The sequence below is a fragment of the Ranitomeya imitator genome, chromosome 2, assembly GCF_032444005.1.
Source record: "Ranitomeya imitator isolate aRanImi1 chromosome 2, aRanImi1.pri, whole genome shotgun sequence".
NCBI lineage: Eukaryota > Metazoa > Chordata > Amphibia > Anura > Dendrobatidae > Ranitomeya > Ranitomeya imitator.
In genome coordinates, this window is record NC_091283.1 from 71,811,311 (window position 1) to 71,838,951 (window position 27,641).

General features: G+C 43.3%; 1 protein-coding gene across 1 annotated transcript in view; it reads right to left on the reverse strand.

Moving 5' to 3' along the window:
* Window positions 1-8,680: 8,680 nt before the first annotated feature.
* Window positions 8,681-27,641, reverse strand: part of FRMD7 (FERM domain containing 7) — a 69,817-nt gene continuing 50,856 nt past the window's right edge. Inside the window, exons 8-12 of the mRNA XM_069755490.1 lie at window positions 19,139-19,234; window positions 11,320-11,483; window positions 10,244-10,312; window positions 10,087-10,162; window positions 8,681-9,876 (exon numbers count right to left, since the gene is read on the reverse strand). Coding sequence (XP_069611591.1) covers window positions 8,782-9,876; window positions 10,087-10,162; window positions 10,244-10,312; window positions 11,320-11,483; window positions 19,139-19,234 — 1,500 coding nt within the window. The 3' untranslated portion in view covers window positions 8,681-8,781. The remainder of the gene's footprint in view (window positions 9,877-10,086; window positions 10,163-10,243; window positions 10,313-11,319; window positions 11,484-19,138; window positions 19,235-27,641) is intronic.

A 27,641-nucleotide genomic window follows, 5' to 3' on the forward strand; every position in this document is an offset into this window, starting at 1 on the left:
TTTTTTTCTGCGCATTTCACTGCGGTTTTACAACTGCGATTTTCTATTGGAGCAGTTGTAAAACCGCTGCGGAATCCGCACAAAGAAGTGACATGCTGCGGAATGTAAACCGCTGCGTTTCCGTGCAGTTTTTCCGCAGCATGTGTACAGCGATTTTTGTTTCCCGTAGGTTTACATTGAACTGTAAACTCATGGGAAACTGCTGCGGATCCGCAGCGTTTTCCGCAGCGTGTGCACATACCTTTAGAATTAGGCTATGTGCCCACACTGCGGATTGGCCGCTGCGGATTCGCAGCAGTGTTCCATCAGGTTTACAGTACCATGTAAACATATGAAAAACCAAATCCGCTGTGCCCATGGTGCGGAAAATACCGAGCGGAAACGCTGCGTTGTATTTTCCGCAGCATGTCAATTCTTTGTGCGGATTCCGCAGCGTTTTACACCTGTTCCTCAATAGGAATCCGCAGGTGAAATCCGCACAAAAAACAGTGGAAATCCGCGGAAAATCCGCAGGTAAAACGCAGTGCCTTTTACCCGCGGATTTTTCAAAAATGGTGCGGAAATATCTCACACGAATCCGCAACGTGGGCACATAGCCTTAGGGTTAGGGTTGGAATTAGGGTTGTGGTTAGGGTTGTGATTAGGGTTATGGCTACAGTTGGTATTAGGGTTAGGGGTGTGTTGGGGTTAGTGTTGGAGGTAGAATTGAGGGGTTACCACTGTTTAGGCACATCAGGGGTCTCCAAACGCAACATGGCGCCACCATTGATTCCAGCCAATCTCGTATTCAAAAAGTCAAATGGTGCTCCCTCACTTCCGAGCCCTGACGTGTGCCCAAACAGTGGTTTACCCCCACATATGGGGTACCAGCATACTCAGGACACCCTTGTGAATCTAAAAAAATGCTTGCTAAAACATAATTTTTGAGGAAAGAAAAATGATTTTTTATTTTCACGGCTCTGCGTTGTAAACGTCTGTGAAGCACTTGGGGGTTCAAAGTGCTCACCACATATCTAGATAAGTTCCGTGGGGGGTCTAGTTTCTAAAATGGGGTCACTTGTGGGGGTTTCTACTGTTTAGGCACACCAGGGGCTCTGCAAACGCAACGTGACACCCGCAGACCATTCCATCAAAGTCTGCATTTCAAAAGTCACTACTTCCCTTCTGAGCCCCGACGTGTGCCCAAACAGTGGTTTACCCCCACTCATGGGGTATCAGCGTACTCAGGAGAAACTGGACAACAACTTTTGGGGTCCAATTTCTCCTGTAACCCTTGGGAAAATAAAAAATTCTGGGCTAAATAATTATTTTTGAGGAAAGAAAACGTATTTATTATTTTCACGGCTCTGCATTATAAACTTCTATGAAGCACTTGGGGGTTCAAAGTGCTCACCACACATCTAGATAAGTTCCTTTCGGGGTCTAGTTTCCAAAATGGGGTCACTTGTGGGGGGTTTCTACTGTTAAGCCACATCAGGGGCTCTGCAAACGCAACGTGACGCCCACAGAGCAGTCCATCAAAGTCTGCATTTCAAAACGTCACTACTTCACTTCCGAGCCCCGGCATGTGCCCAAACAGTGATTTACCCCCACATATGGGGTATCAGCGTACTCAGGAGAAACTGGACAACAACTTTTGGGGTCAAATTTCTCCTGTTACCCTTGGGAAAATAAAAAATTGCAGGCTAAAAGATCATTTTTGAGAAAATAATTTTTTTTTTTATTTTCATGGCTCTGCGTTATAAACTTCTGTGAAGCACTTGGGGGTTCAAAGTCCTCACTACACATCTAGATTAGTTCCTTTGGGGGTCTAGTTTCCAAAATGGTGTCATTTCTGGGGGATCTCCAATGTTTAGGCACACAGGGGCTCTCCAAACGTGACATGGTGTCCGCTAATGATTGGAGCTAATTTTCCATTTAAAAAGCCAAATGGCGTGCCATCCCTTCCGAGCCCTGCCGTGCGCCCAAACAGTGGTTTACCCCCACATATGGGGTATCAGCGTACTCAGGACAAACTGGACAACAATATTTGGGGTTCAATTTCTCCTATTATCCTTGGCAAAATAGGAAATTCCAGGCTAAAAAATCATTTTTGAGGAAAGAAAAATTATTTTTTATTTTCATGGCTCTGCGTTATAAACTTCTGTGAAGCACCTGGGAGTTTAAAGTGCTCAATATGCATCTAGATAAGTTCCTTGGGGGGGTCTAGTTTCCAAAATGGGGTCACTTGTGGGGGAGCTCCAATGTTTAGGCACACAGGGGCTCTCCAAACGCGACATGGTGTCCGCTAACAATTGGAGCTAATTTTCCATTCAAAAAGTCAAATGGCGCGCCTTCCCTTCCGAGCCCTGCCGAGTGCCCAAACAGTGGTTTACCCTCACATGTGAGGTATCGACGTACTCGGGAGAAATTGCCCAACAAATTTTATGATCCATTTTATCCTACTGCCCATGTGAAAATGAAAAAATTGAGGCGAAAAGAATTTTTTTGTGAAAAAAAAGTACTTTTTCATTTTTACAGATCAATTTGTGAAGCACCTGAGGGTTTAAAGTGCTCACTAGGCATCTAAATAAGTTCCTTGGGGGGTCTAGTTTCCAAAATGGGGTCACTTGTGGGGGAGCGCCAATGTTTAGGCACACAGGAGCTATCCAAACGCGACATGGTGTCCGCTAACGATGGAAATAATTTTTCATTCAAAAAGTCAAATGGCGCTCCTTCCCTTCCGAGCCTTACCATGTGCCCAAACAGTGGTTTACCCCCACATGTGAGGTATTGGTGTACTCAGGAGAAATTGCCCAACACATTTTAGGATCCATTTTATCCTGTTGCCCATGTGAAAATGAAAAAATTGAGGGGGAGCTCCAATTTTTAGGCACACGGGGGCTCTCCAAACGGGACATGGTGTCCGCTAAAGAGTGGAGCCAATTTTTGATTCAAAAAGTCAAATGGCGCTCCTTCCCTTCCAAGCCCTGCCGTGCGCCCAAACAGTGGTTTACCCCCACATATGAGGTATCAGCGTACTCAGGACAAATTGGACAACAACTTTCGTGGTTCAGTTTCTCCTTTTACCATTGGGAAAATAAAAAAATTGTTGCTAAAAGATAATTTTTGTGACTAAAAAGTTAAATGTTCATTTTTTCCTTCCATGTTGCTTCTGCTGCTGTGAAGCACCTGAAGGGTTAATAAACTTCTTGAATGTGGTTTTGAGTACCTTGAGGGGTGCAGTTTTTAGAATGGTGTCACTTTTGGGTATTTTCAGCCATATAGACCCCTCAAACTGACTTCAAATGTGAGGTGGTCCCTAAAAAAAATGGTTTTGTAAATTTCGTTGTAAAAATGACAAATCGCTGGTCAAATTTTAACCCTTATAACTTCCTAACAAAAAAAAATTTCCAAAATTGTGCTGATGTAAAGTAAACATGTGGGAAATGTTATTTATTAACTATTTTGTGTCACATATCTCTCTGGTTTAACAGAATAAAAAGTCAAAATGTGAAAATTGCGAAATTTTCAAAATTTTCGCCAAATTTCCGTTTTTATCACAAATAAACGCAGAATTTATTGACCTAAATTTACCACTAACATGAAGCCCAATATGTCACGAAAAAACAATCTCAGAACCGCTAGGATCCGTTGAAGCGTTCCTGAGTTATTACCTCATAAAGGGACACTGGTCAGAATAGCAAAAAACGGCAAGGTCTTTAAGGTCAAAATAGGCTGGGTCATGAAGGGGTTAAAATTCATTGTGGTAATATCTATAACTAAAATTTGAAAAATGTTGTCTCTGTCCAAATATATATGGACTGAACTGTATATAAAGGACAGGAGAAGTATACACTGCACAGTACCACGTCTCCTGTCCTGTGTATATACACTGCACAGTACCACTTCTCCTGTCCTGTATATATACGCTGCACAGTGCCTCTTCTCCTCTCATGTATATATACGCTGCACAGTACCACTCCTCCTGTCCTGTATATATACACTGCACAGTACCACTTCTCCTGTCCTGTATATATATATATATATATATATATATATATATATATATATATACACACTGTACAGTACCACTCCCCTCCTGTCCTGTAAATATATACATGGCACAGTACCACTTTTCCTGTCCTAAATATATAAATATATATATATACAGTGGGGCAAAAAAGTATTTAGTCAGTCAGCAATAGTGCAAGTTCCACCACTTAAAAAGATGAGAGGTGTCTGTAATTTACATCATAGGTAGACCTCAACTATGGGAGACAAACTGAAAAAAAAAATCCAGAAAATCACATTGTCTGTTTTTTTTAACAATTTATTTGCATATTATGGTGGAAAATAAGTATTTGGTCAGAAACAAAATTTCATCTCAATACTTTGTAATATATCCTTTGTTGGCAATGACAGAGGTCAAACGTTTTCTGTAAGTCTTCACAAGGTTGCCACACACTGTTGTTGGTATGTTGACCCATTCCTCCATGCAGATCTCCTCTAGAGCAGTGATGTTTTTGGCTTTTCGCTTGGCAACACGGACTTTCAACTCCCTCCAAAGGTTTTCTATAGGGTTGAGATCTGGAGACTGGCTAGGCCACTCCAGGACCTTGAAATGCTTCTTACGAAGCCACTCCTTCGTTGCCCTGGCGGTGTGCTTTGGATCATTGTCACGTTGAAAGACCCAGCCACGTTTCATCTTCAATGCCCTTGCTGATGGAAGGAGGTTTGCACTCAAAATCTCACGATACATGGCCCCATTCATTCTTTCATGTACCCGGATCAGTCGTCCTGGCCCCTTTGCAGAGAAACAACCCCAAAGCATGATGTTTCCACCACCATGCTTTACAGTAGGTATGGTGTTTGATGGATGCAACTCAGTATTCTTTTTCCTCCAAACACGACAAGTTGTGTTTCTACCAAACAGTTCCAGTTTGGTTTCATCAGACCATAGGACATTCTCCCAAAACTCCTCTGGATCATCCAAATGCTCTCTAGCAAACTTCAGACGGGCCCGGACATGTACTGGCTTAAGCAGTGGGACACGTCTGGCACTGCAGGATCTGAGTCCATGGTGGCGTAGTGTGTTACTTATGGTAGGCCTTGTTACATTGGTCCCAGCTCTCTGCAGTTCATTCACTAGGTCCCCCCGCGTGGTTCTGTGATTTTTGCTCACCGTTCTTGTGATCATTCTGACCCCACGGGGTGGGATTTTGCGTGAAGCCCCAGATCGAGGGAGATTATCAGTGGTCTTGTATGTCTTCCATTTTCTAATTATTGCTCCCACTGTTGATTTCTTCACTCCAAGCTGGTTGGCTATTGCAGATTCAGTCTTCCCAGCCTGGTGCAGGGCTACAATTTTGTTTCTGGTGTCCTTTGACAGCTCTTTGGTCTTCACCATAGTGGAGTTTGGAGTCAGACTGTTTGAGGGTGTGCACAGGTGTCTTTTTATACTGATAACAAGTTTAAACAGGTGCCATTACTACAGGTAATGCGTGGAGGAAAGAGGAGACTCTTAAAGAAGAAGTTACAGGTCTGTGAGAGCCAGAAATCTTGATTGTTTGTTTCTGACCAAATACTTATTTTCCACCATAATATGCAAATAAATTGTTAAAAAAAAACAGAATGTGATTTTCTGGATTTTTTTTTTCTCAGTTTGTCTCCCATAGTTGAGGTCTACCTATGATGTAAATTACAGACGCCTCTCATCTTTTTAAGTGGTGGAACTTGCACTATTGCTGACTGACTAAATACTTTTTTGCCCCACTGTATATACATATACACGGCACATTACCACTTTTCCTGTCCTGTATATATAACCTGCCCAGTACCACTTTTCCTGTCCTGTATATATACCCTGCACAGTACCATTTCTGTCGTGTTGTCGGAGAGGCGACATTGGTCTGTGGTGGAGAGGTGGGGAAGCAGCATCGGCGGAGCAGTGGGTCACAGAGGCAGGAGGCGGCGGCTGCGGCTAACTCCTGTGCCTGCTGCTAAAGAGAAATTAATTTTCACTGCATTCCACCCCCATGGGCATGGAGGGCAATGAAAATTAATTTCTTTTTAGCATTCTGGTATGATTGGCCCCCATCCCGGTCCTGGTATGATTGGTCCCATCCTTATTCTGGTATGATTGGGCCCCACCCCCATTCTGGTATGCATGGCCCCATCCTTATCCTGATGATTGGTCCCATCCTTTCCTTATCCTGGTGTGCATGGCCCCATCAGAAAAGATTAAAAAAAAAAAACCACTACACTTACCTTCCCAGTGCTCCCTCGCAGCATCTTGTTCCATCGCAGCATCTTGTTCCATCGCCAGCAGCTGCTTTCTGCTTGTATGCAGCGCATGGCAGGGATGTCATGCGCTGTTTGCAAGCCGAAGGGCAGCTGCCAGAATACTCAGTGCTCTCTGCACGCTAGGACTGTTCATCACAGAGAGCAGTGAGTATTCATTGCTTTTCAGTAGCACGCAGTGTCAGCCGGAGCCTTGCTGCTGCTGCCGGCGGTCACATGTGCCGATACTTAAGAGAAATGAATATTTCTCTTAAGTATCGGCACATGTGACCGCCGGTCCCAGCAGGAAGGCTCAGGCTGAGACACTGCACGCTACTTAAGAGCAATGAATACTCACTGCTCTCTGCGATGAACAGTCCTGGCGTGCAGAGCACTGAGTATTTCGGCAACTGCCCTTCGGCTTGCAAGCAGCGCATGATGTCCCTGCCATGCGCTGCTTACAAACATAAAGCAGCTGCTGGAATCAGAACAAGATGCTGCAAGGGAGTGCTGGGAAGGTAAGTGCAATGGTTTGTTTTTGTTAATCTTTTCTGATGGCGCCATGCATACCAAGATAAGGAAAGGATGGGACCATGCATACCAGGACTGGGATGGGGGCCAATCATAAAAAGTAAAGGATGGAGCCCTGCCTACCAGGATAGGGATGGGGTCATGCATATTTAGACTCCCTGACAAAGCGGAAGCGAAACGCGCGTTGGAGTGTAGTGAGGGAGCGGGCTGTGCTTCCTGGTCAGTATCACTATATGTTACTTATTTATATTCATGGCTTCTCTGTTCTTTGGGTATCCTGACATAGTGCCTTATAATATATAGGGTCATCAATTGCCTCACCTATATCTCATTTTGAACATGGCTTTGACCAACTATATTAGATCTATTACCGCCATGTAGTGCACACTAACCATTATTCTCCTTCTTTTTTGTATATCTTATTTAATTAATTATTTTACCATTTGCACTATGCACTTTGCAGTTAATTAATATTATATAGTGCAATATATGGTTAGATGTGCCCAGGATACCGTTGACTAGCTGTCTCATCTTCAATTGTACTATGCACTTTATAAATATGAATTTGTTGCATCATACATGCTAGGGCTAATAAATTACCTTATTTATATCTCATCAAGTTATAATATCTTTTGATAGCTCTACACTGCCATATAGTGCTGAACAACCATTATTTCATCTTGGTATAATTTATTAATTTTCAGCATTATCTGTACTAGATTGATTATACTTATAATTATACAATTGTTTTTTGATTAGCTATTATGTCAACAGCCCCTTTTATGTGATATATATGCTCTACTTTGACCAGCTCACAAACCCACTCCCTCATAATAACTTTACATATATACTGTATATATACCTTTTCATTAAAAATTTGTTTGTTTTTATTTTTCGTCTTCAGCATGTTGTACATGCTTTTTAATTATATTGTTGTACAATCATGTAGTGTTATGTTTTATTAAATAAAAATTTATATGTTGTTATATTGCCTTTGGATACTTTCTTTTGGGTTTATATGTTTGTTTTCAGTATCCTGCCTTCTCACTTTAAGATATTATTGGTATTTCTTTTCTATATAGGTTTAATCAAGGAAAGGATGGGACCATGCATACCAGGACTGGGATGGGGGCCAATCATAACAAGTAAATGATCGAGCCCTGCCTACCAGGATAGGGATGGGGCCATGCATATTTAGACGAGATGGGGACCCTGCATACCAGTATAGGGATGAGGAGGCCATGCATACCAGGCCAGGGATGAGGGGATCATAGTTACCAGAATAGGGGACATTAAGTACAGAATTGACCACATTTTTTGCTTCAGTTTTTTTTCCCCTAATTTCATCCTCTAAAACCTAGGTGCGTCTTATAGTCCGAAAATACGGTGTATAAATTGGAAAACCCATTTAAATGGATTATGCCAAGTAATCCTCTATCCCAAGACTTATGTAGTCGCTGGGGTCTGACCGCTGGGACCCCCATGATGCACTGCGGCGGCTTTCACACAAGGCTCTTCAAATAATGCCTTTAAGAGGAGTGTTTGAAGGGTCCGACAAAGTATAGCAAAATCCACTAATCGGGTGTGGGGGGAGTGTTATAGTATGTGGGCTGGTGGTGTTTGTGTGGCAGGGCTGCTTTTTTTTTACCCAGTCCGGCACTGATTGTATGACCTATAAGTCTCCTAACACTGGCTTAGCACTCTTCGCAAGGAGAAATGTTCTCCCTTAGATCTCTGGTTGAAACTTTGTAAACCTGTATTAGTAAGTATGGCCTTTTTTCAGCGATGTTTTGATGCCCTTCTAGTTGATGGTGTATTTCGAAATTTTGTTAACTGACCAGACCAGCAGAATTGGTAATGCAGCTCTGTAATGTGGACGAGTGCAAATGTGAGTAAAGCAATGTATTTACCAAGTTTCTCAACTTTGTACATACAGTAGATTATTTCTAGATACATGTGAAAAATGATGGTCAAAGTAGGATGTAGAGTTTAGGTATGAAAATGCTTCCACTCTTGCTTAGGCTTCCTGCTTTCCCATGCATGGATATTAAAGGGGAGGTCTTCCTCTTCTTCTAGTTGAAGGCTGCCTGAGGACAATCTGACTCTCGCCATGGGATGTCTTATATTTTTCCCAAATACAGCATAGTAATATGGATTTATAATCTCTGATTCTGAGTCACTCGATTCAGTCCCACTGTATACATATCTTTCTGTGACTTGTGGACCTTTCTTTGAGTTTGATGGAGGAGGAGGACGTGGTGGTAATGGTGGTGGTGGAAGAGGTAATGGAGGAAGCTGATGAGGTAGGGGGTTCCTTGAGACACTCGATGTTCTACTAAGTATGGGGTAGGGACCTAGAGGTCTGAATTCTGAAGCATGGGGAAAACCTTCAGATTTCATGTCTGAATGACTCAAAGATCTCTTGGGATAAGATTCTTGATCATCTTCTGCATTTGTTATGTATGTTTCTACCTGCGATCCCATGCCTGAACTATTTTTGCAACTGGTCCGAGGGTAAACTGGTTGATGATATTCCTTTAACCTTCTGGCACTTGGACTCCTATCCGCTGGTTGTCCTGCAAAAAGTTTAGATTGGCTAGTAAGTCTTATAATTTCCTCAACTACTGCGGCTGTCTGAGCTGGTATTGGCGATATGCCATCGGTGTAGCAATATATGCTTGGAGGGCTTTTATAGAACTTATGTCTTGCTGTAGGACCCATATCGATATACGTCCTTGGTGATGCAGGGACTGTCTCCCTCATGCTGCCTTCAGAAGAACTTTTACGATTCCCAGAAAAATGATTAGTTTCCTCATAACAAGACAATGGTCTCCTGTATGGACGCTCTTGTGACAACCCACTGGCTATGTCACCATAGCTGCACCCAGGGAATGAAGAGCTACTTTTTGAAGGCTGCAAAGACACTTGTTCCAGCACCTCCAGTTTTGGATGCTCCATCTCTGAAGTAAAAATGACTTCAATGGCCGAGTTTCTTCGATGCCTGTCTAGTACTGGATCCCAGCCCACGCTGTTTACACTCCTGGAGCATGGTCTGCTGGTGTATAGTAGGCGCAAGTCATTGGGCTGGAAAATGGTCAGAAAGACATGGTCAGTAAGACATTGTCAATATCCATTTAGTGATTTACAAATATTATGTTACTTTTGGTATAGTGCTCCTTAGTTCTATAGGTGAGGTAGTGAGTTTGAAGACCACACTGCATCTGCTGTTGCCAGCATTTAAAGATGAAGTATAGAAGTAGATGTGGATTTGTATACATTTTAGGGATGCGTTACCTGTTTGGCCACTTCGGTCAGGAGGTCGGGGGAAGATCTGCATTGTCTTTCATGAAGGTTTGCTTGTAAATGTCTTCTGGAATTGCAGTAGACAAATCTGTTGTAAAGTACATTTACCAGTGAGCCCATACGTGACTTTTAGTTATGAAAAACGTACCTTTCAAAGGGAAGATTCTTTGCTTTTCCTTTAGTCCACGAATCAATCAACTGCTTTTGGGTTCTTCCACTGAAGATGAAATGAAAGAGAACATAGGGGCTAATTCATAAAGACTGGCCTTGTTCACGCCGGTCTTGATGAGGGAACGGACGCCATGTAATGAAACAGGTGCATCTTAATGAATCAGATGCCTCCGTGTGCCTCGGCACAAATTTTACTCCAATCAAGGACTGAAGTAAGATTTGTGGCAAAAGGCACGCCACAGCTTGACAGGAATTTGACAAGCACATGTTGTTGTGCCCCTGTCCCTCCCCAACTCCACCAACTTTGGTGAATATGGTAGAAACCGGAGTGAAAATGCCAAGTCACAAAAATTCTTGCACAACTCTTAGTTAAAAAAAGAAAGGAATGTCCAGCTTCACCGAATCCGTAAAAAAGAGTTTTCTTTATTCACAAACTTTAAACATGGAGGATACAGACTTCAGCACGAACCATATAGGTAAGAATTTCAACGCGTTTCTGGAGACTAAGCTCCCTTAATTATGGTCATGAGGGGACTGGATCTAGCCTGGATTAGGAGCTAATAGTGCACTCCAATGATGTAGCCAGCCTCAGAGCAGCACTTACAAGCTATAGCAAACAGCTTGTGTGCGCTGCATTTGTTTGGTCACCACAGCCAGACCGCAGCAGTGGCCAGTAACGTAGGCAAGGAGCAGTAAATAACATAAAAAATCCCTACAATCTTGCGAATGTAGAAGATTGTTAATAAGTAAATTGCTAATTTTAACATTTAAAGGACTGGAGAATAAGATTTTAAGAATTCTCAAGCATAGAGTCCATAAATAGTTCGGTGGTACAGCAATGAGCTTTATGGAGCCTTTGCAATTTTTTTTTTACAAATAATATTTACTGAGATTATAATATCTTGCTCCAAGTAGAAGAAATTACTTTTGCAAACTCACCATCAATTTATACCAGACCCCAACATTCACTTTTTCCTTTGTTTCAAATTTTATTATGACGATTCTAGAATGAAATTGTTATTTTCCAGTAACTCTAGACTAATTGTCTTTTACCTGTATCGGAAGTTCGAGCCTTTACTGCAGAGGAATGGTCTTGGTTTACATTTGGGTTCTTCAGATAGGCGGAAGAAGGCATGATACTCCACACAAGTTTTCCAAAAGGTTTTACAGACATCTCGACTTACCATAGTGAACTCTAAAGTGTCTTTACACAAGGTCTATAAAAGACAAGATACAAGAAAATGAAGACGTGATTGCAAAAAGATCTGATCCTCTACAAACTAATGAAGAAAATGTTTGCAGTTTATAATTTTTCTATTTTTATTGTACCAGAATGGAATGACTTGTTTTGTAGGGTGAAGTATGAGGGACGGAAAGAGCAGCAGTCTGAGCCTCTAATGATTAAGGAGGTGGAGATCTGACTTGGGAGCTTTAACACTGCATTTTGGCACCTGTTTACTGGTCCTGTTGGATCTTATGTCCGTGCCCCTATGCAAAATGGGATTCGGGCACTGAAGGGGCCATAGACTATAATGGTGCCGACAGAGTGAATATGTGCTATGTCATGCATCATTTTCAGGTGTGTACACACACTGCACATGACCGGAAGTGCAGAACATGGCATTAGTCAAAGATGGCATGGACTAGCCAAAGACCTAATTAGCATTAGAAAAGCAGAGCTTATAAATACCTTTTTTTAAAAATATGGATTTAAGTGAATAACATTATAAAGGGCTGTTTAGACAGGGAATTTAGTAATACAGTGGCATGTAAAAGTTTGAGCACCCCTGGTCAAAATTACCGTTATTGTGAATAGTTAAGCAAGTTGAAAATAAAATGATCTCTAAAAGGCCTAAAGTTAAAGATGTATTTTATGCAAAAAAAATATTTTTTCATCGTTTACATTTTAAAAATTACAAAAAGGGAAATGGGCCAAACAAAAGTTTGGGCACCCTGCATGCTAGTAACACCCCCTTTTGAAAATATCACAGCTTGTTAATGATTTTTGTAGCCAGACAAGAGTCTTTCAATTCTTGTTTGAGGGATTTTCATCCATTCTTCCTTGGAAAATTCTTCCAGTTCTGTGAGATTCTTGGGTTGTCTTGCATGCACTGCTATTTTGAGGTCTAGCCACAGATTTTCAATGATGTTCAGATCAGGAGATTGTAAACTGCCATTTTAAAACCTTCAGCTTGTGACTTTGAGGTCGTCTATTGTGGATTTTGATGTGTGTTTAGGATCATTATCCAATTGTACAAACCATCCTCGTTTCAACATGATCTTTTCTACAGAAGGTATTATGTTTGCATCAAGAATTTGTTGAAATTTCATTAAATTAACTCTTCCCTCTACAAGTGAAATGTTCCTTGTGCCATTGACTGCAACACAACCCCGAAGCATGATTGATCTTCCCCTATGCTTAATGGTTAGCGAGATGTTCTTTTCGTTAAATTCTTTTTCTTTCTCCACACATACCTTTGATCATTGTGGGCAAAGAGTTCTATTTTAACCTGTTCGGTCCATAGGACTTGTTTCCAAAAAGCATCAGGCTTTTACTTCTGAAGCGTACTTCTGACGCTGAATTTTATGGCGAGGACGCAGAAGAGGTTTTCTTCTGATGATTCTTCCATGTGGGCCATATTTGTGCAGGTGGCTCTGAACAGTAGAACAATGTGCCATAACTCCAAAGCCTGCTAAATGTTTCTGAAGGTCTTTTGCAGTTAAGCAGTGGTTCTGATTTGCCTCTCTAGCAATTCTACGAGCAGCTCTCGCTGAAATTTAGCTTTTCCTTTTAACTGCCATTTCTTAATTACATTTTGAACTAAGAAAAGGGCAACTTGAAAACACTTTGCTATCTTCCTATATCTTTCTCCTGCTTTGTGGGACTCCCCCATTTTCATATTCTGAGTGCTAGGCAGCTGCTTAGAAGAACCCATGTATGATGAACTCGCACTTCGCTACCCCACCTGATTTTATTATGTCAGAAGGATCACATAATGCGGTCTCCCCACTATCACCAACGTGATGTTCCGCACCCCCTGCGGACACCTAAGGTAAGCTTGGCACAGTTTTACACAGACACACCCTGTCCACATGGGCTCAGGGAGGTGCGGGGAAGAAGTTGTTGCCCATGCAGTCACTGACCTGGCACAAAACTTGCTCACAACCTGGACAGGCTGAGAGGCCCATTTCACTAGCACCAGGGAAACAGCGGCTGGTCTGCCCAGTAGGACTACCATCAGTTCCTCATTAGATATAAGCCCGGTCCATTAATGGGATTTAATCAGGCCAGAAACTAGCCCGTGAGCATTATAAGTTAAGTGGAGAAACTGTTGTGTGGATTTGTGGATCGTGATAAAAGAGCGGCGCAAGGTTAAATTATATATTTTGTCACCTTAAGGGCGCACTAGGCAATACACTATATACACAATGGTTATGCATATACAATGGTCAAATATGGAAATACAAATAGTGGTAGAACAAAAGATATAAGCAGATGGATCATGTCAGTTATTGAGTTGATGTTAGGTCATGTGTGCACCGGGCCACATGGGAATGGGCCAGCAGCTGGTTCCTCGTTTCTTCATAGCACGTTACTCAACGTGGCACCCACTTTCAAAGTGAACAGCAAGCATATCAGAGAGAGACCACGTGGCCTTACACTAGCCTTTATCTCCTTTGGGTCATTCCCCTGCTGCCCTCTGGGCTGAACCTAAATCTCTCCCCTTGCCTCTTGCAGCTAGAAACTCCCAAATCGAAGATGGGTCATAACTCCTTAATGGACGGTCCTAGGAAAGTGCTTTTGGTGCCATCAGATGTGGCCGGGCACCTGCTAGGCGTTGAGATCAAACACAGCTTTGCTACCTGTCTCCTACTAGCCATTCTACTTATCTCCCCATCCTGTGATGCTATAATGGAAGAGACCCAGGAAGGTGTTCGGTCTGGTCCAGAGATCTCGAAAATGTAACCAGTGTGTGATCAGGAAGTACAATAAGTCCATATTCTCCTTATGAAATCATAGCTGACTGAACAAAGCAGTTAAACCTCATGGTATCTATTTTCCAAGCTAGCCTTTTGTTGAGCTTAGCTAACTCCTAGTGGGAGACAGTAGCGTAGCTACCGGGTGAGAAGAGGGGGCGTTTACCCTGGGTCCACCTGGAGCAACGCTATTGTAACTGTATCGGCATACACAGCACGCCAATACAGTTACATTCTGTGGCAGAGCAGTGAGAATCGATCTCCCTGCGCTGCCACCTGGCCGCTATGGGGCCCCTGAGCAGGGCCCCGCCCGTCATCGCAAGTTCAACTGTATTGGCTGGATGCCGATACAGTTGACCGCATTGATGAGTGGGATTACTAATGGAGAGGTGTCTATAATCCTATAGTTATCTACTATATAATTGTCTAAGGGTCACTTCCGTCTGTCTGTCCTTCTGTCTGTCACGGTTATTCATTCGCTGATTGGTCTCGGCAGCTGCCAATCAGCGACAGGCACAGTCCGGAAGAAAATGGCCGCTCCTTACTCCTCGCAGTCAGTGCCTGTCACCCGCATACTCCCCTCCGGTCACCGCTAACACAGGGTTAATGCCGGCGGTAACGGACCGCATTATGCCGCGGGTAACGCACTCCGTTACCGCCGCTATTAACCCTGTGTGTCCCCAACTTTTTACTATTGATGCTGCATATGCAGCATCAATAGTAAAACGATCTAATGTTAAAAATAATAATAAAAAAAAACCTTATTCTCACCTTCCGCCGTCGCGTCCTCTCCTCGGCACTGCAAGCGGCAGGTTCCGCTTCCAAAGATGCTATGGGCGAAGGACCTTCCATGACGTCACGGTCATGTGACCGCGACGTCACGGTCATGTGACCTCGACGTCACGGTCATGTGACCTAGACGTCATGGAAGGTCCTGCGCTGATACCAATCCTGGGACAATACACCGCACACAAGCGCCGGAACTACAACGGGCTCTTCAGATGGTGAGTATGTTTATTTTTTATTTTTTAACCTGTTACATACGTGACTGGGCAATATACTACCTGGCTGGGCAATATACTACGTGTCTGTGCTGTATACCAGGGGTGTCGAACTGCATTCCTCGAGGGCTGCAAACAGGTCATGTTTTCAGGATTTCCTTGTACTGCACAGGTGATAATTTTATCACCTACACACATAATGATTACAGCACCTTGGGCAAAGCTAAGGAAATCTTGAAAACGCGCATGGCTTGCGGCCCTCGAGGAATGCAGTTTGACACCCCTGCTGTATACTACGTGACTGGGCAATATACTACGTGGCTGGGCAATATACTACGTGGCTGGGCAATATACTACGTGGCTGGCCAATATACTACGTGGCTGGCCAATATACTACGTGGCTGGGCAATATACTACGTGGCTGGACAATATAGTACGTGGCTGGACAATATACTATGTGACTGGGCAATATACTACGAGGACATGCATATTCTAGAATACCCAATGCATTAGAATCGGGCCACCATCTAGTATTGTAAATAAAGACACAGCCAGAATAAAGTCTTTTATTTGAAATAAAACACTTTTACATTTTTATTTACAAATAACACAGTTATACTCACCTAACGCCTAATTTCACTGAATCCCTTGTCACCTGTAATAAAAAAAAATAAAAAGCAACCATGTCACTCACCTGTCTGTCGTTCTGTCCCACACCGTAAGGCTACTTTCACACTAGCGTCGGGCTCGGCCCGTCGCAGTGCGTCGGGCCGAGGTTACCGACGCTAGCGTTTGCGCCGCACAACGGGTGCAGCGGATGCAGATTTTCATCGCATCCGCTGCCCCATTGTGAGGTGCGGGGATGTGGAGGAGGAGTTCCGGCCGCGCATGCGCGGTCGGAAAAAGCAGTCCGTCGGCAGCAAAAAATGTTACTTGTAGCGTTTTTTGCTCCCGGCGGTCCGCCACAACACGGCGCAACCGTCGCACGACGGTTGCGACGTGTGGCAATGCGTCGCTAATGTTAATCTATGGGGCAAAAACACATCCTGCAAACAACTTTGCAGGATGCGTTTTTTCCCATAAACGACGCATTGCGACGTATTGCTAAAAAGCTAGTGTGAAAATAGCCTAATCCATGTCTGGTGGATAAACAATTTTCATCCTGGATGGTGCCAAGATGCGACTGTCCAGGCAGAGAACCACTGATGAATGAGCTGCTTCGAGCACAGCATAAGTGACCAATGGTGACGTCTTGGAGGTTACCGGAGGTCACTGAGGTTGCGTTCCCAGCCAGGCTGAACTGTGGATCTTGGTGAGATCCTGGCTAGCAATGTGAGAAAGTTTTAAGGTGCAGAGGCGAGTTCACGGGTAGAATTTCACTGCGGTGAACCCGCCTCTGCATCACGGTGCTAGTGGTGATCTCACTAAGCTCACCGCAGATCAGCCCGGCTGGGAACTCAGCCTCACTGACCTGAGGTAACCATGATGATGTCACCACTAGTCAATGATGCTGTGCTAGCAGCAGCTCATTCACCAGTGGTTCTCATCCTGGACGGTCGCAACTTGGCACCGTCCAGCTTTAAGGCTATGTGCACACGTTCAGGATTTCTTGCAGAAAATTCCTGAGAAAAACCTGAAATTTTCTGCAAGAAATCTGCATGCGTTTTTACCGCGTTTTTGCCGCCTTTTTGATGCGTTTTTTTCCGGACATTTCCCAATGCATTTTATAGTGGGAAATCCGCAAAAAAAACGCAAAATTAATGAACATGCTGCGTTTTTTTCGCGGAAAAAACGCATCATGTGCACAAAACATGCGGAATTCATTCTAAATGATGGGATGCGTATTGTATGCTGTTTTTTTGCGGTTTTATAGCGTTTTTATCCCCAAAAAACGCGAAAAAAACGCGAAAAATCAGCAACGTGTGCACACAGCCTAAAACTGTTTATTCCCCAGACATGGATTACAGTGTTGCACAGAACGACGGACAGGTAAGGGATATTGTTGTTTTTTATTTTTGTTTTATTACAGGAGACGAGAGATTCAGTGGAATTAGGTGTTAGGTGAGTATAACTGTGTTTATTTTTAAATAAGTGTTTTGTTTTATTTGAAATAAAAGACTTTATTCTGGCTGTGTTTATTTACCAGATAACTATAGGATAAGTAATGAAGAGGCGTCTTATAAACGCCTCTCCATTACTAAGCCATTGGCTTGATGTCACCGGACAATACAAAGGTGACATCAACCCCACAAATATGAATCCCACTTGCCACTGCTACAGGGCAAGTGGGAAGAGCCTGGAATAGCGCCAGATTTGGCGCATCTCATAGATGCGCCTTTTCTGGGTGGCTGCGAGCTTCTATTTGTAGGCTGAGGGGCAATATCCATGACCCCTTACCAGCCTAAAAATACCAGCCCCCAGCTGTCTGCTTTAGCAAGGCTGATTGTCAAAAATGAAGGGGGGGGGGGGCATTTTTTTAAATTAGTTATAAGATGAATTTAAAAATACAGCGTGGGGTCCCCTTTTTTCTTGATAACAAGCCTTGCTGAAGCTGACAGCTGAGGCTTGCAGCCCGCAGCTGTGAGTTTTGCCTGGCTGGTTATCAATAATACAGGGGAACCGACTTTTTTTTTAAATTATTTATTTATTTACAGCGCAGGCAGCGGCTGATGAATACTCCCATCAGTCGCTCCTGCTCTCACTGTTATTAGCAGACACCAATGACCGGAGGTAAACTTTATACCTCCGATCACAGCTGCGCACTCATGCTGTCATTTGACAGCGTGGGAACCACGGCTGTCTGACCAGAAGCGGTGCTTGCCGCCCCGTCCTGCACATGACCGTGTGACAAACACCCGGTGTTCAGGGGGCCAAACCCGAACAGTAACACAAACTTTCTGGTGAAGTCCGTGTTCGGTATCCGTGATTTAACTCAGCTCATTATCGCCTTCACCATCATGTCAATTTCCATTTTTTTTGCATTTTCATTTTTCCTCCCAGTCTTCCCAGAGCAATAATTTTTTTTTATTTTTCTATCCACATAGACATATGAGTGTGTTGTACTTTTCAATGACCTCATTCATTTTAACACATAGTGTACTGGTAAATGAGGAAAACAAATTCCAAGTGGGTTGAAATGGTGAAAAAAAAGCAATTCTGGTATTTTCTTTGGGAATTGTTTTTACGGTGTAAATGTTGTGGTAAAAATGACCTAAAAAATGTGATTCTCCTCATTAGTACAATTACTATGATACCAGACACGTCCAGTTTTTTATTATATTAGTGGTGAAAAAAAATCAGTTTGCAAAAATAAAAATTTTAGGGTTGTCACCATTTTCCAAGATCCGTTACATTTTTATTTTTCAGTCAATGAAGTTGTTTGACGGTGTATTTTTTGCGCTGTATACTGATAGGGCTAATTTTATATTTTGATAGATCTGACTTTTCTGAATGCAGTGATACCATATATGTATATTTTTAATTTTTTTAATATCTTTATTTTTTATGGGGGAAAAGGGTGTTGAAGATTTGAACTTTTTAATTTTTTTTTTTTTATTATTGTTCACTCTTCTTGTTAGTCCCCTTAGGGGACTTGGAGCTGAGATCGTTTCATCACTTGTGCTGTATACTGCGATGCTATAGCACAGAACAGAAATGCATCGACGGGCACATGCTCAACCTCCTTTTTATTCATTGTCTATCGGACTGCCGTAAACAGCCAAGAGCTCCACATAGTTTTCTCCAGCAATGTGATAGACCATATCTGAAGATCCCCTTTCGCCTACAATCAGTTCTTTAGCCCACTTCTTGTGGATAGCTTTTAACTTTCAATTCTGGGACTATCCTTTTAAAGAAACGAAAATGACATACAATAAACATTCTTCTTAACTCACATCAATATGTGGATGAAGTTTTATCAGGAAATTTTTTCTTTTGAAGCTCAGCTTTCTAATCGTCGCCCAGTTAAAGGTATTAATCTTGGTGTTACCCTGTAATAGAAAAGTAATGGGTTGAAAAATTCTTTAGTCTACAAAATCGACAGTGTTATAGTCACTCAAATACTACAACGGAATGAAAAATTATTAGGCTTCATTCAGACGTCTGTTTCTCATGTACGTGTTCTATCTGCATTTTTCATGGATGTCTGTGGTTTTTTGAGGATGACGTGTCCGTTATGAAATCATAGAGACATGCCCGTTTTGGAACCAAGATTTCACATCAATATTACCCATTGTAAGTCTATGGATCTGTGAAAATCACTGACGACACACATTCTAATCAGTGAGCTGTCCGTGTTTAGCATTCTAATGGACAGGAGAAGCTTTGTAACGTTTCATTCAAGAAAATCGCTGATGAAGGAAAAACTGACCAAACACTGAAGAAACTCAGATGAAAAACATTGATGAAAATCATCTGTTTTGTGCACTAGAAAAATAATTGAACTGAATGAGGTCTAAAAGTGATGAAGATGATTACATAATTCAGAAATTGTGTAATTACAGGGAAGGCTGCAAAAAAAAACCCACAAACTTTTGTATGGTTTGTACATGATAATGCGAGTCATCACTCAACAGTCCAGCACAACCGTAAAATCTAGGATAGAGTGAAATATATTGAAATTAATTTTAATTGAATATTACTAAGATCCGCATACGCCAAAATGTTTCCTCTCAGATTTAGTTGGCCAACACTTTTCTTAACCATAAAGGGCCATTGAAAGGTTCAAAAATAAAAATAATCCTTATCATCACCTCACCGGCCACTCTGCTCTTCATTTCCACCCATCCGGTCTCCGCTCTTCACTTTCACCCATCTGTTTATCATCGCATCTTCTTATCACTGCCGTGAACGCTGAAATCCCCTGGCCTCATCATGCTAAGCCGACACTCAGCGCACGGTTTCACAAAATTATCTCAGGCTTGCACGAGGAGGTCTGGGGATTCAATGTTCATAGCAGTGATCATTTAATTTTCACAACAGATCATCGTTCTATGTAGCATATCTAAACCGGATTCGTGCTTCAGAGAGCAATGGCAGCCTATGCCCATCTGCTACAGATTGTTCTGTGCCCATATGAAGTGCAGTCTGCCGCTGTGAACAGGCTAACGTCAGGCAAACGTGTATATGGCAGAACATCACTTAGGGTATAGTAGTGTATAAGCGGGTGGTTTCGTCAAACTCAATCTGACAGGTGCCCCGCCCCTATCAAAGTGTATCAAAGTGTGTAACCCCTCCCCTCCCCTTGTTTGACGGCTGGTATCCAGCTGTCCCTCCTTGTTTGATTTCCCCTTTTGATATAGTTTAATATAGTTTAATTTGTTGTAGTTTTGATATTATTCCCGTATTTTGTGGAATAACACATGTTTATAATTATAGCCTAGTCGTGTATTTATTTTACACGTGGTTTATAACACCTTTCTCATTTGTTTTATAATAGATTTTATACGTAGCCCCGAGTTTGATTCTGTAAGCTTTTGTTTTATTCACAGTGTATCCATATAGTGAATAGGGCTGATGTTTCTGTATGCAATCCTACATCCTGTTATGTGAAAAGTATTCTCAAACACTAACTAAATGGTGAACATTACCTAAATTAGGTTAACTGTGGGTCAGAGGTTTATAGCACCTAGGTCAAGCAATTGTTGTTGTATTTGCGTACCCCATAAATGTTTATTCTCACAAACAGAAAAGTTATTGTGTCCTGAAGATGGCATCTGAGGTTATTTGTTTTTTGTATTAGCTTTCTCAGAAAACAGCTGTGTTATCTGAGGGTCAGATATTTTTGTACAAACTCATGCTGTTTGGTGATCTTTGTGAAGCAGAACTTTGTTTTATAACACATTTGTACTTGTATTGTACCTGGATTGATATTTGCTTTCTCTTTTTTGTGTCCTGAATAGGGTTGAGCGAAACGGGTCGAACATTTTCAAAAGTCGCCGACTTTTGGCTAAGTCGGGGTTTCATGAAACCCGATCCGACCCCTGTGCGGGGTCGGCCATGCGGTACGCGACTTTCGCGCCAAAGTCGCGTTTCAATGACGCGAAAAGCGCCATTTCTCAGCCAATGAAGGTAAACGCAGAGTGTGGGCAGCGTGATGACATAGGTCCTGGTCCCCACCATCTTAGAGAAGGGCATTGCAGTGATTGGCTTGCTGTCTGCGACGTCACAGGGGCTATAAAGAGGCGTTCCCGCCGACCGCCATCTTACTGCTGCTGATCTGAGCTTAGGGAGAGGTTGCTGCCGCTTTGTCAGAAGCAGGGATAGCGTTAGGCAGGGTCCATTAACCACAAAACCGCTTGTGCTGCAGCGATTTGCACTGTCCAACACCACCCTCGGTGTGCAGGGACAGTGGAATTTTTTTTTTTTTTTTTTTTCCCCTCAGCGCTGTAGCTCATTGGGCTGCCCTAGAAGGCTCCCTGATAGCTGCATTGCTGTGTGTACGCCGCTGTGCAAACCAACTGCTTTTTTCAAAGCACAAATCCTCTTGTTCCTTCCTTTCTGCACAGCTATCTTTTTTGTTTGTCCACACTTTTTATTTCATTTGTGCATCAGTCCACTCCTTATTGCTGCCTGCCATACCTGGCTGAGATTACTGCAGGCAGGGAGATAGTAGCTGCCTGCCATACCTGGCTGAGATTACTGCAGGCAGGGAGATAGTAATTGTAGGACATTCCCTGTTTTTTTTTTTTTTTTTTTTTTGGTGGGAGATTAAGATTGGCAATTTGGCATTTCTGCTAGAGTGCCATCCCTGTGTGTGCCATCTCTCTCACATAGTGGGCCATAGAAAGCCTTTTCATTTTTCTGTATTTTTTTTTGTGGGGTGTATAAATTCTCCCTGATAAAAATACAGTGGGAGATTAATATTGGCCTTTGGGCTTGTGTGCCAGTCCTGAGTGTGCCATCTCTCTCACAAATAGTGGGCCATAGAAAGCCTATTTTATTTTTTTTTGGGTTTTATAAATTCTCCCTGAAAAAAAGGGAGATTAATATTGGCCTCTGGGCTTCTGTGCCAGTCCTGAGCGTGCCATCTGTGCCAGTCCTGAGCGTCCCATCTCTCTCACAAATAGTGGGCCATAGAAAGCCTATTTAATTTTTTTTTTGGTTTTATAAATTTTCCCTGAAAAAAGGGAGATTAATATTGGCCTCTGGGCTTGTGTGCCAGTTGTGAGCGTGCCATCTGTGCCAGTCCTGAGCGTGCCATCTCTCTCACAAATAGTGGGCCATAGAAAGCCTATTTAATTTTTTTTTTGGTTTTATAAATTTTCCCTGAAAAAAGGGAGATTAATATTGGCCTCTGGGCTTGTGTGCCAGTTGTGAGCGTGCCATCTGTGCCAGTCCTGAGCGTGCCATCTCTCTCACAAATAGTGGGCCATAGAAAGCCTATTTAAATATTTTTTTGGTTTTATAAATTCTCCCAGAAAAAAAGGGAGATTAATATTGGCCTCTGGGCTTCTGTGCCAGTTGTGAGCGTGCCATCTGTGCCAGTCCTGAGCGTGCCATCTCTCTCACAAATAGTGGGCCATAGAAAGCCTATTTAAATATTTTTTTGGTTTTATAAATTCTCCCAGAAAAAAAGGGAGATTAATATTGGCCTCTGGGCTTCTGTGCCAGTCCTGAGCGTGCCATCTGTGCCAGTCCTGAGCGTCCCATCTCTCTCACAAATAGTGGGCCATAGAAAGCCTATTTTATTTTTTTTTTGGGTTTCAGAAATTCTCCCTGGAAAAAAAAAGGGAGATTAATATTGCCCTTTGGGCTTGTGTGCCAGTACTAAGCGTTCCATCTCTCTCTCTCTCTCAGTCAGTGGGCCATAGAACGCCTATTTTTGGTTTTATTTGTTTTCTAAATTCTCCCTGAAAAAATCATTTTATTTTATTTGGTTTCTAAATTCTTCCTGATAAAATCATATTTTTTTTATTATTTTTTTTTCTAAAGTCTCCCTGAAAAAAAAAAAAAAAAAAACAACCAAAAAAAACAGTGGGAGATTAATATTGGCCTTTCTGCTTGTGTGCCAGTCTTGACTCCTGGGTGCGTCATCTCTCAGTCAGTGGGCCATAGAACGCCTATTTTTGGTTTTATTTGTTTTCTAAATTCTCCCTGAAAAAATCATTTTATTTTATTTGGTTTCTAAATTCTTCCTGATAAAATCATATTTTTTTTATTATTTTTTTTTCTAAAGTCTCCCTGAAAAAAAAAAAAAAAAAAACAACCAAAAAAAACAGTGGGAGATTAATATTGGCCTTTCTGCTTGTGTGCCAGTCTTGACTCCTGGGTGCGTCATCTCTCAGTCAGTGGGCCATAGAACGCCTATTTTTGGTTTTATTTGTTTTCTAAATTCTCCCTGAAAAAATCATTTTATTTTATTTGGTTTCTAAATTCTTCCTGATAAAATCATATTTTTTTTATTATTTTTTTTTCTAAAGTCTCCCTGAAAAAAAAAAAAAAAAAAACAACCAAAAAAAACAGTGGGAGATTAATATTGGCCTTTCTGCTTGTGTGCCAGTCTTGACTCCTGGGTGTGCCATCTCTCTCTCTCTCTCTCTCCAATTGTGGTCCATAGAAAGCCTACATTTTTTTTCCTTGATTTGGGTTCCAAAATCTACCAGAGAAAATAACTCCATCAATCATTGGTAGAAAAATATTGGCCTCTGGGCTTGTGTGCCACTCCTGATTCCTGTGTGCGTCATCTCTCACTCAGTGGCCCATAGAAAGCATATAGTTTGTTACATTTGTTTTCTAAATTCTCCCTGCAAAAATCTATTTTTTTTTTTTTGGGGGGTTTCTAAAGTGTTCCTGAAAAAAATAAAAATAAAAAAAAAATAATAGTGTGACATTAATATTAACATTTGTGCTTCAGTGACAGTCCTGCGTGTGGGGCATCTCTCTAATTTGCAGCCACCAAAAAAAGAGTGTGTAACATTGGGCCTGATTTTCGCTGTGGTCTCACCAACCTGTAAAGGGGTAGCTAAATCATACTGAAGTTATAGCTCACCGTGTAAGTTGTGTGACTGCAACAAATAACGTTAGTTTGGTTACGTTTTTAAAACAATGAGGAAGTCTAGTGGAAGAGGTCGTGGCCGGGGGCGTTCATTGTCAGCTGGTAATGAGGGTAGTGGTAGTGGTGGAGCATCAGGTGGTCGTGGGGGAAAAAATATTGCACCTAAGTCTGGAGCTGTGGAGCCAGGTTCGTCGTCCGGCTACACAAGGCCTCGAACGCTCCCTTTTCTGGGATTAGGAAAACCGCTTTTAAAGCCGGAGCAGCAAGAGCAAGTTTTGGCTTATCTTGCTGACTCAGCCTCTAGCTCTTTTGCCTCATCTCGTGAAACTGGTAAAAGTAAAAGCAGCGCGTCGTTAGTGGATGTTCACGGTCAGGGACAAGTCACTTCCTTGTCCTCTTCAGCAAAAACAACAACAGAGAAGAATGCAGCAGGCGACACAACGGGTTACTCCATGGAGCTCTTTACACATACCGTCCCTGGCTTAGAAAGTGAAGCAGTTAACAGTCCATGCCCATTACAAATTGAATCTGACATGGAGTGCACTGACGCACAGCCACAGCCAGACTACTATGCTGGTCCTTTGACTCAGACCACAACATTGCCCTCGCAGGGTGCTGATCAAGAATCAGACCCTGATGAGACTATGTTGCCCCATCACGAACGCTATACCACCGAACGACACGGTGACACAGACGAAGTTGCGCAGGAGGTACAAGAAGAGTTATTAGATGACCCAGTTCTTGACCCCGATTGGCAGCCATTGGGGGAACAGGGTGCAGGCGGCAGCAGTTCTGAAGCAGAGGAGGAGGAGGGGCCGCAGCAGGCATCAACATCGCCACAGGTTCCATCTGCCGGGCCCGTATCTTGCCCAAAACGCGTGGCAAAGCCAAAACCTGGTGGAGGACAGCGTGGCCATCCGGTTAAAGCTCAGTCTGCAATGCCTGAAAAGGTATCCGATGCTAGAAAGAGTGCAGTCTGGCATTTTTTTAAACAACATCCAATTGATCAGCGCAAAGTCATCTGTCAAAAATGTTCTACTTCCTTAAGCAGAGGTCAGAATCTGAAAAGTCTCAATACTAGTTGCATGCATAGACATTTAACCACCATGCATTTGAAAGCTTGGACTAACTACCAAACGTCCCTTAAGGTTGTTGCACCCTCGGCCAATGAAGCTAGTCATCAACGCAACATCCCTTCCGGCAGTGTAGGACCACCATTTAGCGCACCACCTGCTGTATCTGTGCAGGTATCTTTGCCAGGCCAAAGCAGTCAGGGTCAGGGAATCACCAGTTTCGTAGTAGGAAACACTGCATCTAGGGCACCGGCGGCAACAATACCATCTCCCACCGTCTCTCAGTCTGCCATGTCCACCGGCACCCCCGCTAGTTCCACGATCTCCAGCTCTCCAGTCCAGCTCACCCTACATGAGACTATGGTTAGAAAAAGGAAATACTTAGCCTCGCATCCGCGTACACAGGGTTTGAACGCCCACATAGCTAGACTAATCTCGTTAGAGATGATGCCCTACCGGTTAGTTGAAAGCGAAGCTTTCAAAGACCTGATGGACTACGCTGTACCACGCTACGAGCTACCCAGTCGACACTTTTTTTCCAGAAAAGCCATCCCAGCCCTCCACCAGCATGTTAAAGAGCGCATCGTCCATGCACTCAGGCAATCTGTGAGCACAAAGGTGCACCTGACAACAGATGCATGGACCAGTAGGCATGGCCAGGGACGTTACGTGTCCATCACGGCACACTGGGTAAATGTGGTGGATTCAGGGTCCACAGGGGACAGCAAGTTTGGGACAGTTCTGCCTAGCCCACGGTCTAGTAAACAGTTGTCTGTAGCCGTTCGCACCCCCTCCTCCTCCTCCTCCTCGTCCTCCTGCAGAAGCAAGAGCTCGTCCACAGACCGCAGTCGCACAAACACTCCATCCGCACCTGCCACTGTTGCACACCAGGTCTCCCATTATGGGGCAGCTACTGGCATACGTCAGCAGGCTGTATTGGCTATGAAGTGTTTGGGCGACAATAGACACACCGCGGAAGTTCTGTCCGAGTTCTTGCAGCAAGAAACGCAGTCGTGGCTGGGCACTGTAGATCTTGAGGCAGGCAAGGTAGTGAGTGATAACGGAAGGAATTTCATGGCTGCCATCTCCCTTTCCCAACTGAAACACATTCCTTGCCTGGCTCACACCTTAAACCTGGTGGTGCAGTGCTTCCTGAAAAGTTATCCGGGGTTATCCGACCTGCTCCTCAAAGTGCGTGGACTTTGCGCACATATCCGCCGTTCGCCTGTACACTCCAGCCGTATGCAGACCTATCAGCGTTCTTTGAACCTTCCCCAGCATCGCCTAATCATAGACGTTGCAACAAGGTGGAACTCAACACTGCACATGCTTCAGAGACTGTGCGAACAGAGGCGGGCTGTTATGTTTTTGTGGGAGGATACACATACACGGGCAGGCAGTAGGATGGCAGACATGGAGTTGTCAGGTGTGCAGTGGTCGAAGATTCAAGACATGTGTCAAGTCCTTCAGTGTTTTGAGGAATGCACACGGCTGGTTAGTGCAGACAACGCCATAATAAGCATGAGCATCCCCCTAATGCGTCTGCTGATGCAAAGTTTGACGCACATAAAGGATCAGGCGTCTGCACCAGAGGAAGAGGAAAGCCTTGATGACAGTCAGCGATTGTCTGGTCAGGGCAGTGTACATGACGAGGTACCGGGCGAAGAGGAGGTGGAGGATGAGGAGGATGATGGGGATGAGTATATTTTTAATGAGGAAGCTTTCCCGGGGGCACGGGAAATTGGTGGCGTGGCAAGGCCGGGTTCTGGTTTTTTGAGGGACACAAGTGACGTAGATTTGCCTGCAACTGCCCCTCAACCAAGCACAACCGCAGATTTGACAACGGGAACTTTGGCCCACATGGCGGATTATGCCTTGCGTATCCTCAAAAGGGACACACGCATTACAAAAATGATGAACGATGACGATTACTGGTTGGCCTGCCTCCTTGATCCTCGCTATAAAGGCAAATTGCAAAATATTATGCCACATGAGAACTTGGAACTAATATTAGCAACAAAACAATCAACTCTTGTTGACCGTTTGCTTCTGGCATTCCCTGCACACAGCGCCCGTGATCGTTCTCACACGAGCTCCAGGGGCCAGCAGACCAGAGGTGTTAGAGGGGCAGAAATCAGAAGTGGCGTTGGACAGAGGGGTTTTCTGACCAGGTTGTGGAGTGATTTTTCTATGACCGCAGACAGGACAGGTACTGCAGCATCAATTCAAAGTGACAGGAGACAACATTTGTCCAGTATGGTTACAAACTATTTTTCATCCCTTATCGACGTTCTCCCTCAACCGTCATTCCCATTTGATTACTGGGCA